At 38.7% G+C, this 17,651-nt stretch overlaps 1 protein-coding gene across 1 annotated transcript in view; it reads right to left on the minus strand.

Annotated features, from left to right (window-relative positions):
• The window catches only part of ADAMTSL3 (ADAMTS like 3), a gene marked incomplete at its 5' end in the record, with an annotated part of 256,278 nt that overhangs the window by 112,196 nt on the left and 126,431 nt on the right, over nt 1-17,651 (minus strand). The window contains 2 exons of the mRNA XM_023741699.1: nt 8,650-8,829; nt 8,941-9,133. Of these exons, the coding sequence (XP_023597467.1) occupies nt 8,650-8,829; nt 8,941-9,133 (373 nt within the window). The remainder of the gene's footprint in view (nt 1-8,649; nt 8,830-8,940; nt 9,134-17,651) is intronic.

Below are 17,651 nucleotides of genomic sequence, written 5' to 3' on the forward strand. Positions count from 1 at the left end.
CTCATTAAGGGCTGCATTGGTTGTCTCTGATTCCCGGTGTCTGTGTAACCAACATAGCAGGCTCAGTAAAAGTTGCTGATTGAAAGACTGAGGATGCTGGGCTGTGGCAACAGGTATATTCAATTTAGAAGCAGATTTTATAATTTTTTTTTATTTCACTCAACAAGTGTTTACCAAGAACCAAGAGAGACACAGACATGTGAAGACATGGTCCTTGCTTTCTGGCATCTACAGTCTACTTAGGAAAATAATGCATATTCTGTGTGTGTGTGTGTGTGTGTGTGTGTGTGTGTGTGTGTGTGTCTTATGTGACCGATTCTCAAGTAAGTGATACAGATAGAAGTGCATGAAGTTGAAAGCACTGGGTATCTATTGAATGGGTCAAAATATAAGAGTAAAAGGTCAGATTAAATCTAAAAAGACACTATTATTCAAGTAGAAGAGTAGGTATCTAGATAGTGATTAGTAATATGAAACTCATAATTAATACCATAAAAAAAGAAATACTGAAAGGTAGATTTTAGGATAGTCCTTGACAGCTGGAATATTCTTTTATTCACATAGGGAATGCATGGACAAAGACTTAATGTATCCCATTTGGATCAATGACCCTAGATCAAGATCAAAGTAACTCTGCAGGATAAATGATCAATAGAAAGGATCCAGAGATCATATATTTCCCGGCCCAGCCAAATACCAATTTTGAAGATAAAAATAGTCTTAGAGAAGCCCAACCAAGCTTCTTGGACTTTGTAAAAAAAAAAAAAAAAAAAAAAGAGTCCAGAGATTGAAACTTCTTAAGGATATTTTCATCCTAAGTACCATCAAAGCTGAAGCTACCCTCAAGCTCTGTGTGTTGCTTGAGTGAGTGTGTGTGTGCGTGTGTGTGTGTGAATGACCCTTTCAATTCAGTTCGGTGTTCCTAAATATTTCACAACAGGTTCTTGGGGAAAGAGCCCTGATTATAACATTTGCCAATTTCTATGGTGTGAATACTCCCATCATGGCTGATTTCAAGCTACCACATGATGTCACAAGCCATGCAACTGGGAAGAGATGTGCACAACTGGTTCTCATATGCTGGTATGAACCGACTCGAACACACTCCTGCCTTCTTGAGTCAGGATAATAAACCTACTGAAAACCGGAATTTCATATTTGAAAATCCATATATCCTTGGCATATTTTGTTGTTCTTTGTAAAATTTCTCCTTTATAGACATCTTTTCCTCTTTATTTACATGTGAATATTTTTCAAAAATTGAAGAATTAGCAGGTGCAAGTACCTGAATACAGGAGATGAAGTCATAGATGATGAGAAGTGTTGGAAAGATGGTGGTGCACTGACCAAGACAGGAAGTGAGGTGGGGAGCTAGTTGAGGGCAGGGTGAAGAAGTTGTCCCACTGCTTTCCCCATGATGAAAGCATAGAGCTATATCCTATAGAGAGAGTTGGGGATGTGGTACTGGAGAGCAAGGGAGAGACTCTTTCTGGAGACAAGAATCACCCTTAGAAGTTAGAAAAGAGGTCAGAAAGACAATCAATTACAAAGGAAAAATACAAAGATGGGGTTTAATATTGAGCTTTTTGGGAATCTGGAAGAAGTCAAGCCAATAAAAAAGATGTAGTTAGATAAGTTGCTGTTCTTAGCAGCCATTGACTAAGCCCCAATTCATGGCAACCCCATGTACAACGGAACAAAAGCTGCCTGGTCCTGCACCATCCCCATGATTGGCAGCAGATAGGACCATTGTGATCCATAGGGTTTTCATTGGCTGATTTTTAGAAGTAGATGGCCAGGCATTTCTTCTTAGTCTATCTTAGTCTGAAAGCTCCACTGAAACCTACTCAGCATCATAGCAACACACAAGCCTCCACCGACAGATGGGTGATGACTGCACGTGAGGTGCACTGGTTGAACCTGGGTCTCCCACATGGAAGGTGAGAATTCTAACACTGAACTGCCAATGATGCCAGTTGGATAAGTAGGAAAAAGACCACCAAGCAGGCTGCAAGGGATATGTGGATTACAGAGACGCACCATTTGGGAAGACTGCCCCATAGATGAGTCAATATACCCTTCTTATAACTCGAAAAGCCATATAAGAACTAAAGGCCCTTTCTTTTCACCTAGGACTTGGTTCAGACCTAAGGAATGAAGGAAAGCTAATGAGTCAGAGAATGAACAAAGCCCAAACATACCATGAATAGAGCTAGTGTTGGGAAAAGGGACCATTCCAGCTGGCATAGCTCCCCAGGTATTCTGTGTCCAGGGTTAGAGGCCAGAACCACAAAATGGACAGCTGCTCCCAAGTGAGCCATCCCATGGCAGAGGGACCAGTCCAGCCGGAAGCTTTAGGGAAGGGTGGCAATTTGGTATCAGAGTCTCTGCCAAAACAAAGCAACTCTGAAATTTCAACTAACAAGAGAGAAGCTGAACCAAGTAGAAACCCAAACTGCTGTGCAACATATTCTGATCCTGAGTCTGAACACCAGCTTTGGTTTCCAAGGCGGAGGCTGGCTCTGCTTTCCTGTGTGTGTGTGTGCACACCTGCTCTTCCTGCCAGGTGGGGATTTCCTGGAGATGTGCTCTTAGTTGGGAGCTGGAGGGTGTCATGACCAAGCTTAGGCTGACCTCCTGGAGTGTGCCTACACTTGTTTTTTGACCTAATAAATGGTTGCCTTGGAAATCGACCTGCCTCAGGTCCAACCCAGTGCACTTGGGTAAGCTTCTCTTTCATCTCCTTCCTCTTATTTCTCCCAGCAAAAACCCTTCCAAAAATGATTTTCCTCTCCTGTGTTTGTAGGCCTAAGCTTTTCTAAAGATCACCACTTCAACTGCACTCTGCCTTTCCCCTGACTCTGCAAAGACTCTTGAGGAAGAGTACCTGCTCAGAGCTATGTTGAGGACCAAGGACCTGTCAGGATCTTATGGCCACTGGTCTCAAAGAGACTAGATGGGAAGACCATATGGATACTCTCAAAGTAGTCACCCATTGAAAAACAATAAAAATTAGAGTCATCATGAGTTAGAGCTGGGAAATGCTATATTATTTTAGGGAGTAGAAGACTTCACAGAGGAGGGAAGCCTAGAACTGGGCCCAGGATTTGACAGCAACAAGAGCAAAGATACAAAGGCAAGCATGAGTAGACATGACAAAGGGTGTCACACTGGTGATACATAACTGGCCAATAGTAAATTCAGTTATTCACTGAGAACAATGGTGTCACAAAAAGTCTTCACTCTAAAGGGCCAATGGGAAGAGTTTGCTCCAGGAGACAGGACGGAACTGTGACAGGCCTGTTTGTTCTCAGAGGAAAGAAGAAAAGAGAGAAGCAGAACAGGGCATTTTGTTGTTGTTGTTAGTTGCTGTTTTAGTTATCTAGTGCTGCCATAACAGAAATACCACAAGTGGATGGCTTTAACAAACAGAAGTTTATTCTCTCACAGTTTAGAGAGCCAGAAGTCTGAATTCAGGGCACCAGCTCGAGGAGAAGGCTTTCTCTCTGTTTCAGCTCTGGGGGAAGATCCTGGTCATCAATCTTCCCCCAGATCTAGGAGCTTCTCAGTGCAGGGACCCCGAGTCCAAAGGCCATGCTCCACTCCTGGCTCTTCTTGCTTGGTGTTAATGAGGTCCCTCTCCTCTCTTCTCGATTTTCTCTTTTATATCTCAAAAGAGATTGACTCAAGATACAACCTAATCCTGTAGATTGAGTCCTGCCTCATTAATAGCTGCCTCTAATCCTCACTCATTAACATCATAGGGGTTAGGATTTACAACACAGAGGATAATCATATCAAATCACGAAATGGTGGACAACAATACAATACTGGGTTATGGCCTAGCTAAGTTGACACATATTTTGGGGGACACAATTCAATTCATAACAGTTGCCATCAAGTTGGCTCTGATTCGTGCAACCATATGTATAAAAGAATGAAATGTTGCCCAGTCCTGCACTATTTTCATGATCACTGGTATGTTCGAGTCCATTGTTGCAGCCACTGTGTATTTTGAGGGCATTATAACCTAGAGGGTTCATCTTCCAGCACTATATTGGACAATATTTTGTTGTGATCCATAAGGTTTTTGTTGGCTAATTTTCAAAAGTGGATCATCAGGCCTTTCTTCCTATTCTGTCTTAGTCTAGAAGCTCCACTGAAAACTGTCCACCATAGGTGACCATGCTGGTATTTGAAATACCAGTAACATAGTTTCCAACATCATAGCAACAAGCAAGTCATCACAATATGACAAACTGACAGATGATGGCAGTAGTGTGAAGGGTAATTTAGAATATGGCAATGGTTCTAAGTACTTCCTGGCTACATCCAGAAATAAGGTGCTTGGTTTCTCTACATCTCCTGCCCACTCCCTGCCCTTACGTTTTTCTGCCTCTTCCCCTTGGGTCAGGGCAGCGCTTGCTCAAAGAAGTCATTACCCAGAGTCATCCCTACCTTGGAGACATTTAAGAGCTAAGCAACCCACACTAGGATGAGGAGCAGATACAGAAACATTTCTTAAACTGTAGTGTGCATTACAACCCCCTGGGGATCTTCTTGAAATACAGATTCTGATTCCTTAGGTCTGGGATTGGGCTTGAGAGTCTTCATTTCTTTCAAGCTCCCAGCTAATGCCCATGTGGCTGGTCCCTAGGCCACACTTAGTGCAGCAAAGAGATAAAGCATTCACAATGCTGAGTTCTCTCCACAAATGCATGGAACTTCCTTCCCTGTAGTTCTATACCTAACATCATGGAGAGAGTAGCTGGATCCTTCTCCTCCTACAGAGTAGGGATTGGTAAAACCTCACTCTTAGGGCTTAGTGGGGTGACAGGAATAAATACTCCCTACCCACCATCCTACCCAGACCTCCCAGGTGCACCCTTTCTAACATTTTTGCCATCTTTTCCTGTTCTGCTGGATCACAACTAATGCTTCCACTTCAGGGCTTCAGTTCCACGTGTGCATAGAAGGGGAAATAAAGCAAATACCAACTTTTGTACACACAGTTCTCCAGGGCAGACCTCTACCTGCCCTTCTCCATCCCTAGCCTGAGGAAGTTGTTTCACCTGGGGCAGCCACCTCTTTTAGTTTACGCCCTGACTGTAGGAGAAGACAGTTCTCTTGTCTCTCATGTCACTAATTTTGCAGGGAGCGAGTCTTGGCCACTGGGACTGGCTCTTATGAGTTGGACAGAGGGAATGGGGCATGGTTGCTGGGTCCTGAGCCTACTACTTCTCTGCATGCCCTGAAGAGATTGGGTTATCTCATACCTTGAGTATTTTCTGAGGATTTGGGGCAATATTTAAGTAGATCTTTAGTGGCCTGGATGAGAACCATGACCTGGAACTTGTCAGTCAGGACAGGCTTAAAATATTAGCACTTAATTGAACTACACAGTTCCACCAGGGTTTCCACACCTAGACAGTTAAGATGGCTAATTTTATTTGTCAACTTGGCTAGACTATGGTTCCCAGTGGTCTGGCCAAACCTAATCTCGTTGCTGTTCCATAATGTAATCTAATGTAATGTAATCACCTTCCATAACATAATGTAATCACTCAATCAGTTGAAAAGAGAGTTTCCTTACGTAGTGTTGTGCCTCCGAATTATAAATAGATATTTTGGCAGAATTTGCTCTCTCTTTCCACTCTGCACTCTTTCCATTGCCTGACCTACAGATCTTGGAATGCAAGCCTGCAAAAGTCTCCAACCTGTCACCTGACCTACAGATTTTGGACTTGCCAGCCCCCACAACTGTGTGAGTCAATCCTCTGCAGTAAATTGATTACTCAATCAATCTGTCTGTCTATCTATCTATCTCACTGGTTCTGTTTCTTTATAGAACCGTAAGATAATAGTTAAAACAGGAAAAATATAAAGCTAAAGAATCCATAGGCAGAATACTATCAATCCAATCTATGGCCAGAAGAATGCAGACTTTTTCTCTCAAGGGAATGAGAAGGGCCCACTCTGCTAAGTGTTTCCATATTGTTATGGGTTGAACTGTGTCCCCTCAAAATATGAGTTTTAAATCCTAACCTCTATGCCCTATATTTACAATCGCATTTGGGAATGGGTTGTCTTTGTTATGTTAATAAGGCAGGATTAGTATAGGGTATATCTTGAATCAATCTCTTTTGAGATACAAAAGACATTAAACAAGGGAGCAGAGCAGAGATGGGGGAAGAAAGATGCCAAGCCACATGTAGGTCACCTAGGAGTGGAAGCTCAAAGAGACAAAGACCTTCCTCCAGAGCCAGCAGTTAAAGAAAGTCTTGCCCTAGAACCAGTACCCTGAATTCAGACTTCCAGTCTCCAGAACTGTGAGAAAATAAATTTCTGTTTGTTAAAGTCACCCACTTGTGGTATTCCTATTATAGCAGCACTCAGTAACTAAGACACATATCTAATATTGCCTGTTATCCTCACTACAGCCATCATGTTTAGAGAAAGGCAAATGGGAGCTCTGAAATGTTAAGTACATTGAGAAAGGACACCCAGCTTGTAGGTGTTGGAGCTGGGATCCCAGCATGGGTCTGACTGATGCAAAGCCCTTATTCTTGTGTGTAAGACGTTAAATGTATACACCTTTTATACCAATTTGGGTCACATCAACTCAGATTGGAATCCTAGCTCTACCTGTGGGCAAGTTACTTGATCTGAATGAACCTCTGTTTTCTTACCTATAAAAATGGAGAAAATATCTGTTTGCCAGGGTTGTTGTGAGGTTGAGACTGTGTCTAGCACTGAACCTCAGGGAAATTTGAGAATGAAGTGACTTCTCTTTCTTATTTCTTGAGATTATTTCTGATGTCAAGGCTGCCTCTCTCCCTGCAGAAGGTACACACCTGGTAGCAGTGACTGGAGGTTGAAGGGCACTGATAACATACCTCAACTGTCTGCTTCAGAATCTGTTAAAACCTCAGCCTGCAGATGTTAAGGATATAGCAAGACTGGAGCAAAAGGCTGGGATAAGAATAGTGAAAATAAAGGTGGAATAAAATAAGCACCATCAACCAAAGGAAGGCCTTGAAAGCTACTCTGAGGAACATTAACTTGATTTTGTGGGTCATAAGACCTACTTATGACGGTTCAGTGGCACAATTCTCACCTTCCATGTGGGAGACTCAGGTTCGATTCCTGGCCAACGCATCTCATGCACAGCCACTACGCATCTGTCAGTGGAGGCTTGCATGTTGCTATGATGCTGAACGGGTTTCAGTGGAGCTTCCAGACTAAAACAGTCTAGGAAGAAAGGCTTAGTGATCTACTTCTAAAAATCAGCCAATGAAAACCCTTTGGATCACAATGGTCCAGTCTGCAACCAATTATGGGGATGGTGCAGAACTGGGCAGCATTTGTCCCGTTGTGCATGGGTTGCCATGAGGTGGGGGCTGACTCAATGGCAGCTAGCAACAACAACAAGACCTATTGAGGATTCTGAGCAAGGAGGGGACTTGACGGAAAGAGCGATAGGAATACTATGGGCATTAGATGGTTGGGAGATAGAAGAGCGATACAGAAGCAGGGAGGTCAGGTGGGCAGTGTAGTATAACAAAGAGAACCCTTGGAATAAAGTCAAAAGGAATGGATTCATACTTTGCCAGCTGTGGGATCTTAGGCAATTTATTTAAGCTATTTGGGTCTGACTTTCCCCCACCTGAAAAAGAAGGCATCATCATTGGATTCTGTCAAGTCCTGCCAGTACTGACATGACATACTAGAATTTGACTCATTGCCAATAATTTGAGCTTGAGATGATAAAGGGTTAAATTATCAGGGCTATCAATAGAATAGAAGGGAAGTAAAGATATAGGAAGGTGTTGTGGAAGTTGAAATGACAGGGCTTAATAAATAATTCATTATGAAGGGATATAAGGAAGAGAAGAATCAAACTAATTTTGAGTCTATCCTGGGATATTATGATTCTGATAGTTCCAAAAGAAGGGTGAGTGATTAGGGTGGGTTTTGGGAGAAAGATGAATGAGTAAAGTTTTAAATAATACGGAGTATTATGGATTGAATTGAGTCGCCTCAAAATATGTGCTGGAATCCGAACCCCTATACCTATGGATGTAATCTAATCTAATGTAATGTAGTCACCTTCCATAATGCAATCAAATATGGTGTAATCAATAAGGTGAAGTCCTACCAGTGTAGGATGGATCCTAAACTTAATCACTTCTGAGTTATATATAAAGAGCAGCATAGACACAGAGACATGCTTGCACATACTGGGGAAGGCAGATGCCATGTGAGAATCGTCTACAAGCCAAGGCACCAAGGAACACCCGGGGCTACTGACAAGGAAGGAATCCACACAGCTGAGACCCTGATTTGGACTTTTAGCCTCTAGGACTGCGAGAAAATGAATTTTGGTTCTTTAAACCACCCACTTGTGGTGTCTCTGTTACGGCGCTAGGAAACTAAGACGTCGAGCAAAAACTGCAAACCAACCATCTGGTGCAAGGTCTGGACTAGAGCACCTGAGAGTGAAGGCCTCCTTAAAATTTGCGCCCCCGATGCTTTACTCCCCCTCCTCCCACACTGGTCCCAGCCCTGATCTTACGGGGGAAATATTTAGAAGCCGAAACAAAGGAGGGACAGAAAAGAAGCGACTGTAAAGTTCAGAATGGCCCTTACCTGCGACCAGTCTCCCACTGTGAAATGTGGAGGACAATCTGTTCTGGCACAGGACTTATGAGATGACGCCTTGGGCCCCTGGCACAATTCATCTGAGAGATTCAGAAAGCTGCCGTCCGTCAGCAGCTGCCGGCAGGTGACTCTTCGATTCTGAGTTCCCCCACCGCATGTCCTGGAACACTGAGGAGACAGGAGGAGACGAGTTAACAAGGCCCGCGTGGCCCATTCTGTGTGAGAGCAGTGCAGTGTTCTTCACAATTGTGCCAGCCCACAGAGGCCCATCTGCCATACCTGCTGCCATTCTTCAATGTGCCAGCCAGGAGGGCAATCAAACTGATTGCATGCCTGCAAGGCATGGGGCTTTTCAGCTCTGCATTCCTCAGGAGGGGCAAGGGATTCCCCAGGGTGCAGGCAGTACACATCTCGGGTCTGGATTCCAACACCACAGGTAGCTGAGCAGGGCCCCCAGGAGCCCATGTGCCACCTATATCAAAAAATGTAAGTGGGAAAGTTGAATTATCCAATGGGATTATGTATGACAATCAGAGCATGAACAATTCCAAGTTCTTCTCTTGACTTCCAGAATTCACACTCTGTATAAAGATCCTGGAAACCGTGGTGGCATAGTAAGTAGTTAAGTGCTACGGCTGCTAATCAAAAGGTTGGTGGTTCAAATCCACCAGGTGCTCCTGGGAAACCCTATGAGGCAGTTCTACTCTGTCCTGTAGGGTCACTATGAGTCGGAATCGACTCGACGGCAACGGGTTTGGTTCTTTGGTTTTATAAAGATCCTGGAGTCTCTGGGTATACACATGGTTACTACACTCTGCTTCTAACTGAAAGGCTGGAGGTTCAAGTCCACTGGAGGCACCTTGGAAGAAAGGCCTGGTGATCTACTTTTGCAAACGCAGCCATTGAAAACCCTATGAACAAAGTTCTACTCTGACACACATGGGGTCATCATGAGTTGGATCAACTCAACAGCAACTGGTTTTATTTGGTTTATAAAGGTCCTAGAGTCATAGTGTTTCCATCAACTTATGCAATTAAAATACAGAAATATAACTATTAAAACAAGAAATGTCAGGAAAATGTTTCAAAATCTTACCCATTTGGGAAGGTCAAGAGTAAAAAGAAGCAGGTTTCTACCAGGCTTGTCCTACCACCGTATATCAAGAATAAAATTTTGATTTTGTTTTGAATAGAACCCCAAGGGAATGATGATTTATATAGGTGTCAAAAGAAATTTTAAATACTTAAAAGCACACTCCGGGAAATCTTCTCGGCACCTGGATTCATTATTTAGAATGTCCCTAAGAAAATTCTTTTATGTTAGGATTGGATTTCCAACATACATATAATGTAATTCATTTCCAATATGATCCTGGAAAAATCAGGTTTTCTCATGAAACGTCTGTAAAAAAAAGGAAAAGTGGGGCAGATGCTTTTGATACGTATTTCCAAGTTGCCTTCAAGGAAGATTTTCCCAATATACACTCCCACCTAAAACATATGAGAGTACCTAGCTTACCACATCCATACCAATGCTGGAAAGTATTATTTTAAAAATCTCTGTACAACTTGTAGGTGAAAAATTGTACATTATGCTTATTTGAATTTGCAAAATTTTTAATTAGAGAGTACGGATTTTTACTAGTTACTGTAGAGATATATCATGAGAAAGTGTAAAATTATTGTACATAAAAATACATTCATGATACGTTTTTATTAGAAAAGACACACTAGGCCATAAAACAGCTTGTGGAGTATAATGGTGTTTTGTGTATTTATCAATGCATGCAGGAAAAAAAAGTCTGGATAATTAAACATCAAAATGTTAGCAGTGATGATTTCTAAGTGATGAGATTTTAATTTCCTGTATTTTTACTGGGGTTTTCCCCTGATTTTTCTTAGAATAAGCATTCATTATCAGAAAAAAGTTAAGTTAGGTCTTTGAAAAAATTAGTATTTATCTAAAAATGACTTTCAGTTTTCCTCATTTCTAATTTTTTATAATACATGTTTTAATTGTGTAAGTACAGAAAAAATGGAAAATATACTAACAAATATATATTTATTTAAAATATATAAATATATTTAAATATGTCAAATATAATAAGACAAAAAGTAAAACTTTACGAAGAAAATAACTCACAGTGAAGAGATAATAATTATAAATTTTGAGGATGGAATAAAAAGTATAAATATGTATAAAGCAAAGCTATTAGATATTAAAAAAATGGACAGAAATACAATTTTAAGATTAAAAAAATTAAACTGTTTCTGTAAAAATGCTGGCATATAAAGAAGGCAAACTTTAGTAAGAAAATAAAGGATTTAATAATACAGTTAAAAATCTTGGTGAAATAGGTAACTGCTGAGGAAACTAAAAAAGTTCCCCTCAAGAATGGGACTGGACTCTGTCAATTTGTGGTTGAGTTTCTACAAATTTTTGGGAAACAGATTAATTCCCATGTTATTTATAATGCTCCAAAGTAGAGGATTAAAATATTTTAATGTATATTATGAAGCTAGCAAAAACCTGAGCACAAAATCTGACAAAGGTAATATACACAAAGAATATAAATTTTACATATAATAATAGCTGTATAAACCCTAAATAAAATAAAAGCAAATTAATCAAAGGATTAAAGTAAAACAGACTATGTTTTCTAACTACAGTGGAATTAAACTAGAAAATCCCTAAATATTTAGAAATTATGCAATAATCATCTAAATTACCCATGGGTCAAATAAGAAATCACAATGCAAATTAGATAGTACTCTTTAACTGTATGTTAATAAAAATATGAAATATCAAAACCTGTGGGATGCAGCTAAAGCCATGATAAGAAGATCAATAGCCTTAAATGCATGTATTAAAAAGAAAAAGGCTGAAAATGAAGAATCTAAGTATCCACTTCAATAGATTAAAAAAAGAACAGCAAATTAAACCCAAAGAAAGTGGAAGAAAGGAAACAATAAAGATGAGAAGAGAAATGAATGAACTAGAAAACAACCAAAAGTTGGTTCTTCAAAAGACTAATACCATTGATAAACTGCTGGAGACATATGAAGGAAAAAAAAATGTACAACTTAACAATGTCAAGAATGAAAAGGGGTACATTGCAGACATTAAAAAAAAATCATGCCAATATATTTAAAAATTTACATGGACTGGAAAAATTCTAAGAAAACTAACACAAAAATAAAGAGAAAAGTCTAACTTATGCTCTATTAAATTAAAATTTTAATTTAAAACATTAAAAAACAAACAAAAAACAAAAACTTTCAGTGTCAGATGGCTTCCTTGGTGAATTCAACTAAACATTTATGGAATAAATAATGTCAACCTTAAATAAACACTCCCGAAAATGTAAGAAGAGAAAAAACTTCCAAACTCATTTAGGCTGATGTCTCTCATAAACCCAGATGTAAAAATCCTAAACAAATCTTGGCAATCTAGTGATATATAAAAAGAATATTACATTGTGACCAAGTAGGGTTTATTCCAGGAACGTAAGGTTAATTCAACCTTGGAAAATCAATGTACTTTACTACATTAACAACATAAATAGCAGAAAAATCAAGACCACTTCAATAGAGGTAGAAAAACATTTTATAAGGTTCAACAGATATTCATGACAAAAAACTTGCTTAGTCTGAAAAAGTATATCTAAAAAAGCAAGCGGGGAAGGGGATAATGGAGTAAGTTAAGATAGCTAATTGAGTTCCCCTTTGTTAAAAAAAAAAAAAAGCAATAACAGTTGAAAAAACAATAAGCAAAGACAGTCTCTCATACAAAATAAACATCTTAGTAGCCCAGATAGCAGGTGGAAATGTGCAGTGGTAAAGTCCAGGCTTACTGGACTCCAGGACTTGAAACTTGCAATGGCAGCTGCGATTTCAACTTGTACAGGAAAATTAAATAAGTAGCACCACAGTGAGGTGAATGACTGGAGCTAGGCTCACTTCTTGAAATGGAGGAGTAACGTGGGGCTTCCTGACCCATGAATGAAGGATGGAAAAAAGATTCAACTGTGAGGGCTGGAAAAAAAGAAAAAAAGATTCAACTGTAGTTGTGTGCAGCTGGTAACGATTGGTTGCCTGGGATGACATGAGACAATAGGGATAACTTGAGTCTAGTTATTGAGTCAAGCTACTAACTAGTTCTGGGAGGGGTTATGCAACATGCTCCTGATGAGAGCCCAAAATAGAAGACCTGGTTTTGAACTGGGGACCTTGGGGATAGGTATTTGTGGAGGCAACCACAAAACCTCTGGATAGAAACCTCAAACTCCCATTCAATATGAGTTTTTAAACAAAAATTCCAAAGGAGAAAAAATATTTATGTCATGAATGATAGTCTACACACTCAACAAATGATAGAATTCTCTTTTAAACAAACAAATATTAACAGCAATACTTGCATAGCACTTGCTATTTCCAACACTCCATTTTAAGAGCTTTACATACACTTCTCTTACTTTATCTTCATAGAGTCTGAAAAAAACTTTAATGTAAGTTTTTTTTTTTTTTTTTTTTTTTAATTCTTAGGAGCTAATGGAGTTGCAGGAAACATGACTGATCACATGTGTTTACTTCTGTTCTCTTCCAAAGAATAAAACAAAACAAAATGCTAAAAAGTCCGTAAAGGGATAATAGTGGGATTTTCAGAAGGGATATACCCACAAAGACAAAAAGACTATGAGTGAAGACGCAGCAGGAACATTTTGGAAGCTGGAGAGAAGATGGAAAAGTGGTGATTAACTTAGCAGGCTGGAGAAATCTGAAAACTAAGCTGGTAGTTAGGAAAGTTCAGAAACCAGATAAGTCATCTCACAGAATCTGTGAAAAAAATCAGAGACACAAGATACTTCTAAAAGTGGGAAATAGTTGAGCCTAAAGCAGGAGGATTAGTTGAAAGACCATATAAACCTCAAACCCTTTCACCAATCTGGGCATGCACAGAATTTATTCCCCTGCACTCAGCAGAATACTGGAGGGTAACTTAGGACCTGAGGAATAGTTAAAAGTGGAGGGCGAAAATGAAAACAGGGGGATTTAGTGAGAGTCTACATACAGAGACCACCAGCCCTTTTCCCCAACTTGGCTCACAGTAAATACGGCCAGCCTGTCTTCTATCACTTCCTCACACTCAGGCAAAATATTGAAGGAATTCTCACTGGGGAAACCAACTATTCTAAGAAAAAAGAACGAACAGAAATGAAGTTGGATGGTCTCTCCATAAAATAGTCCACCCAGATCACTCTAGAGAGAAAACTACCACCCAAAATATCCTCCCCATATACACAAAGCTTCCAATCTGATTTTTTTCATGCCTCATCCTTACATATGAATGGATAGTCAAAGATCACAAAATATTTGATGAAAATCTCTAATAATAGATAAAACAAACATGTGGAATAAAGGAAAATTAAAAAAAAAAAGATGCAATGCAAGGAACAGAAGAGAACAAAAACTAAACTATCATAATCAGTACCCTCAAGAAGCAGAAGATATTGTATTCATGAAACAAAAACAGGTTGATCATCTCTCTCTCTCTACCTCTCTCTCTATCTATCCTAATTACCAGGAATTTTCAGAAAACCAAAAAGATCTCTTGAAAACCAAAAAAAAAAAAAAAGAAATTCAATAGAAAAGTAAAAAATTAAAATGAGGAAATCTGTTAGAAAGTAGGAGGAAAAGGTAAAAGAAAATAAATGCAAAATAGGATCAGTTCAGGAAGTCAAACATTCAACAATAAGATTCAGAAAGAAGGAGAACAAAACAACTCAAGATAATTTTACAAAATGGGAAGAAGTGTCCAGCACTTAAAGACCTTCCCAAATTCCCAGCACGATAGATACAAACAAACTACACCAAAGCATATAATATTGCTCCATTATCTTACAGTGAGAATAAAGCAGGTCAAGTACAAAAGATGTGGACTCCAAGTGGCAAGAGATTTCTCAACATCAGCACTGTTAAAATGCTTTAATTACTTTTTTGAGGGAAAATAATTTCCAACCTTGCAATCTATACCCAGCCAAAGTATTAATGTAGAATAAGACATTTCCAGATATTTAAGATCTCAAAGTATTCAGTTATTAGCTTTACTGGGAATCTATTAGACTATGTGCTCCAAGAAAAAAAAAAGTGAGTAGTCTAAGAGAGGGAGTCCTTGGGTGGCACAAACAGGTAAGCGCTCAACTAACTGAATGGTTGGCAGTTCGAACCCACTCAGAGGTGCCTCAGAAGATAGGCCTGGAGATCTGCTTCCAAAAGATTATAACCTTGAAAACCCTATGAAGCAGCTCTACTCTGCACACATGAGGTTGCCACGAGTCGGAAACAACTCAATTGCGACTAAGCACCACCACTACCTGAGAGGGAGGACATGGGACGTGAAATTATACACAAATACACACATACACACATACACACATACACAGATACACACATACACACATACACACATACACAGATACACATATACACACATACACACACACACATACACACATACACACATACACACATACACACATATGAAGTACACATCTGTGGAATCCTATGTAAAAGAGATTCAAGAAACCCTATAGATGATACTGAAGGGAGGCGAAAGCTGTTCAGCAAGCCAAAGAGCAATCAGTTCAATGTAAAGCAGCAGGATGGAAGACTCCAAGAGGGGTATCCCCAAGAAAATGATGAAACAGAATATGTGATGTATTTGAATGTGCTGAGATATTTATACTCTGGTTGAGATTTTGAGAATAAATTATTGGTAAGATCATACAAACCAAGATAGCAAAAAATATTAAGGCAATTATCAACTGCAGAGAAAACAAATCTTGAATAAAAAAGGAAATGCAACCACAGTTAACAATTAAATGTCTCAGCAGTGCAGTTGCAAAAATATTTACATCGCAAAATTATTTGTAAATATATTATTTACATTTAAACACTGAATGTTTATCCAATAAAAATATGAATTAACTATACTTGCAAGATGAAGAGAGGGGAAGTATATGTTATGGTATGAGTGTTTGTGTTTTTTGTGTGTGTTTGTGTATACATGCTTTTGAGAATCTGTAAGAAGAATGAACTATCATCTTCCATAATGTGAAGTCAATAAATAATATCTTCCTTTTAAAAAGAAAAACAGCAAATAGCAGTATAAGTATGTTATTTAAAATCATGAAGGTAAATACCAAAAGAAACAACTAAGAATTGAAAGTGGCTGCTTCTGGGTAGCAGAAATCAAAGAGGAGCAGTGTAGGTCTGTCAGTTTTTAAAACACATATACATATATATATATAACTTCAATAAAAATAATTTAAACCAAGCTGACAAAGAACAGATGAATATAAATCCAGATAGGTGAATATATAAAGGGCTAGTTAGAAAATATATAAATAACATTATAACCACTGAAATAAGATAAAAATAAATTCACACTAGTATTTCACTAAGAAACTACAGAACATCAACGACACAAGGAACCCCTTAAAAAGATATTAGAGAGGAAAGACGGATTACCTATAAAAGAAAGATAATTATGCTAACTTTTCATTATCAATAATCATTGTTCACATCAGCAACAATAAATCCCAGAATACAATAGAGTAGTATCTTCAAAGTTGTAAAGGAAAATAATGTTACCTTAAAATAATCCTATACCCTGTTAAACTATCTTTCTAAAGTGTGGGTGATACAAACTTTTTCAGGTATATAAAGAATAAGGTTTATAATCCTAGCTGGAAAGACCTATTGAAAAATAAACTTTAAGAGGATTAAAAAAAAAAAAAACAACAGAAGGAAGGAGAAGAAATAAGAGTAAACAGATGAATCATTATTAATAAATTCTAGATAATAATTATATATTAAATAGGAGGGAGAGTTTGGAAATAAAGTATATTAAGCTTCTAGTCTTATTCAGGAAAAGAAAAGAGATATTGAACAAACTTAGTTAACAAAATATAGGGACATTTTCTCTCCTTTTTATCTTTACCTTAAGTCTTTTTTTTTTTTCTAATTAAGAAAACCTTTGCTGTTGTTAAGTGCCATTGAGTTGTTCCAACTCAGAGCCACCCTATGTACAACAGAAGGAAGCTCTGCCTGGCCCTGCACCATCCTCACAATCGTTGTATCGCTGTTATGCTTGAGATCAGTGTTGCTGCCACTGTGTCAATCCATCTCATCGAGGGGCTTCCTCTTCTTCGCTGACCCTCTACCAAACATGATGTCATTCTCCAGGGACTGGTCCCTCCTGATGACATGTCCAAAGGATGTAAGACATAGAGAATCCAACAGTGTTTGTTTTGGAGTATTTTCCTCAGAGAGAAAAGGTGGTGATAAAGTCAAATATTCTTTCTTTGGCACTGACAAATAAATGTTATGCATCCAGATGGGTATAGCGTTGTGTTACAGCTCTTTTCCTTCAGTGTCAACGTCATTTCCTCATCTTCTGGCTCTCAGTTCTGCTCATGGAAATTGATGCCTACCAGTGTTTTTCCTTTGTCAGTAACTTATTTTGCTTGGACACTTGTAAGCTTTTGTGTGGTTGTTCTTGGAATTCAAGATTTTTATCAAAATACATGCAAGCATCTTTTCTCACCATCCCTGCATAGAACTCTGTAAGTCTGCTCAATATGCAGACTCAAGTCTTTCTTCAGCTCCAGGACATTTCTTTTATGGTTGGTTTAATTAGCCTTTTATTCCATATGTTCCTTGTCTTCTTCTGGAAATCTTATTTATTTTCATGTTAGGTCTCCTAGATCAATCCTCCAATTATTTGTCTTTTCCTTCATTTCAGACTAAAAGTTACCACATTAAGTGTGACTAAGAGGATGAAAAACTATTGTAAGTAACAGAGAAGAATCAATTAATTTTGATTGAAGGACAAAAGGCCTGTATCAGGAACATTAAAAGCAGATGGCCTGAGATGTGAAAAATAAAAAAAATTCAGAGAATGGAATGATATTTTAGTATAGCACTGT

This window comes from Trichechus manatus, unplaced genomic scaffold (assembly GCF_000243295.1).
Source record: "Trichechus manatus latirostris isolate Lorelei unplaced genomic scaffold, TriManLat1.0 scaffold00186, whole genome shotgun sequence".
NCBI lineage: Eukaryota > Metazoa > Chordata > Mammalia > Sirenia > Trichechidae > Trichechus > Trichechus manatus.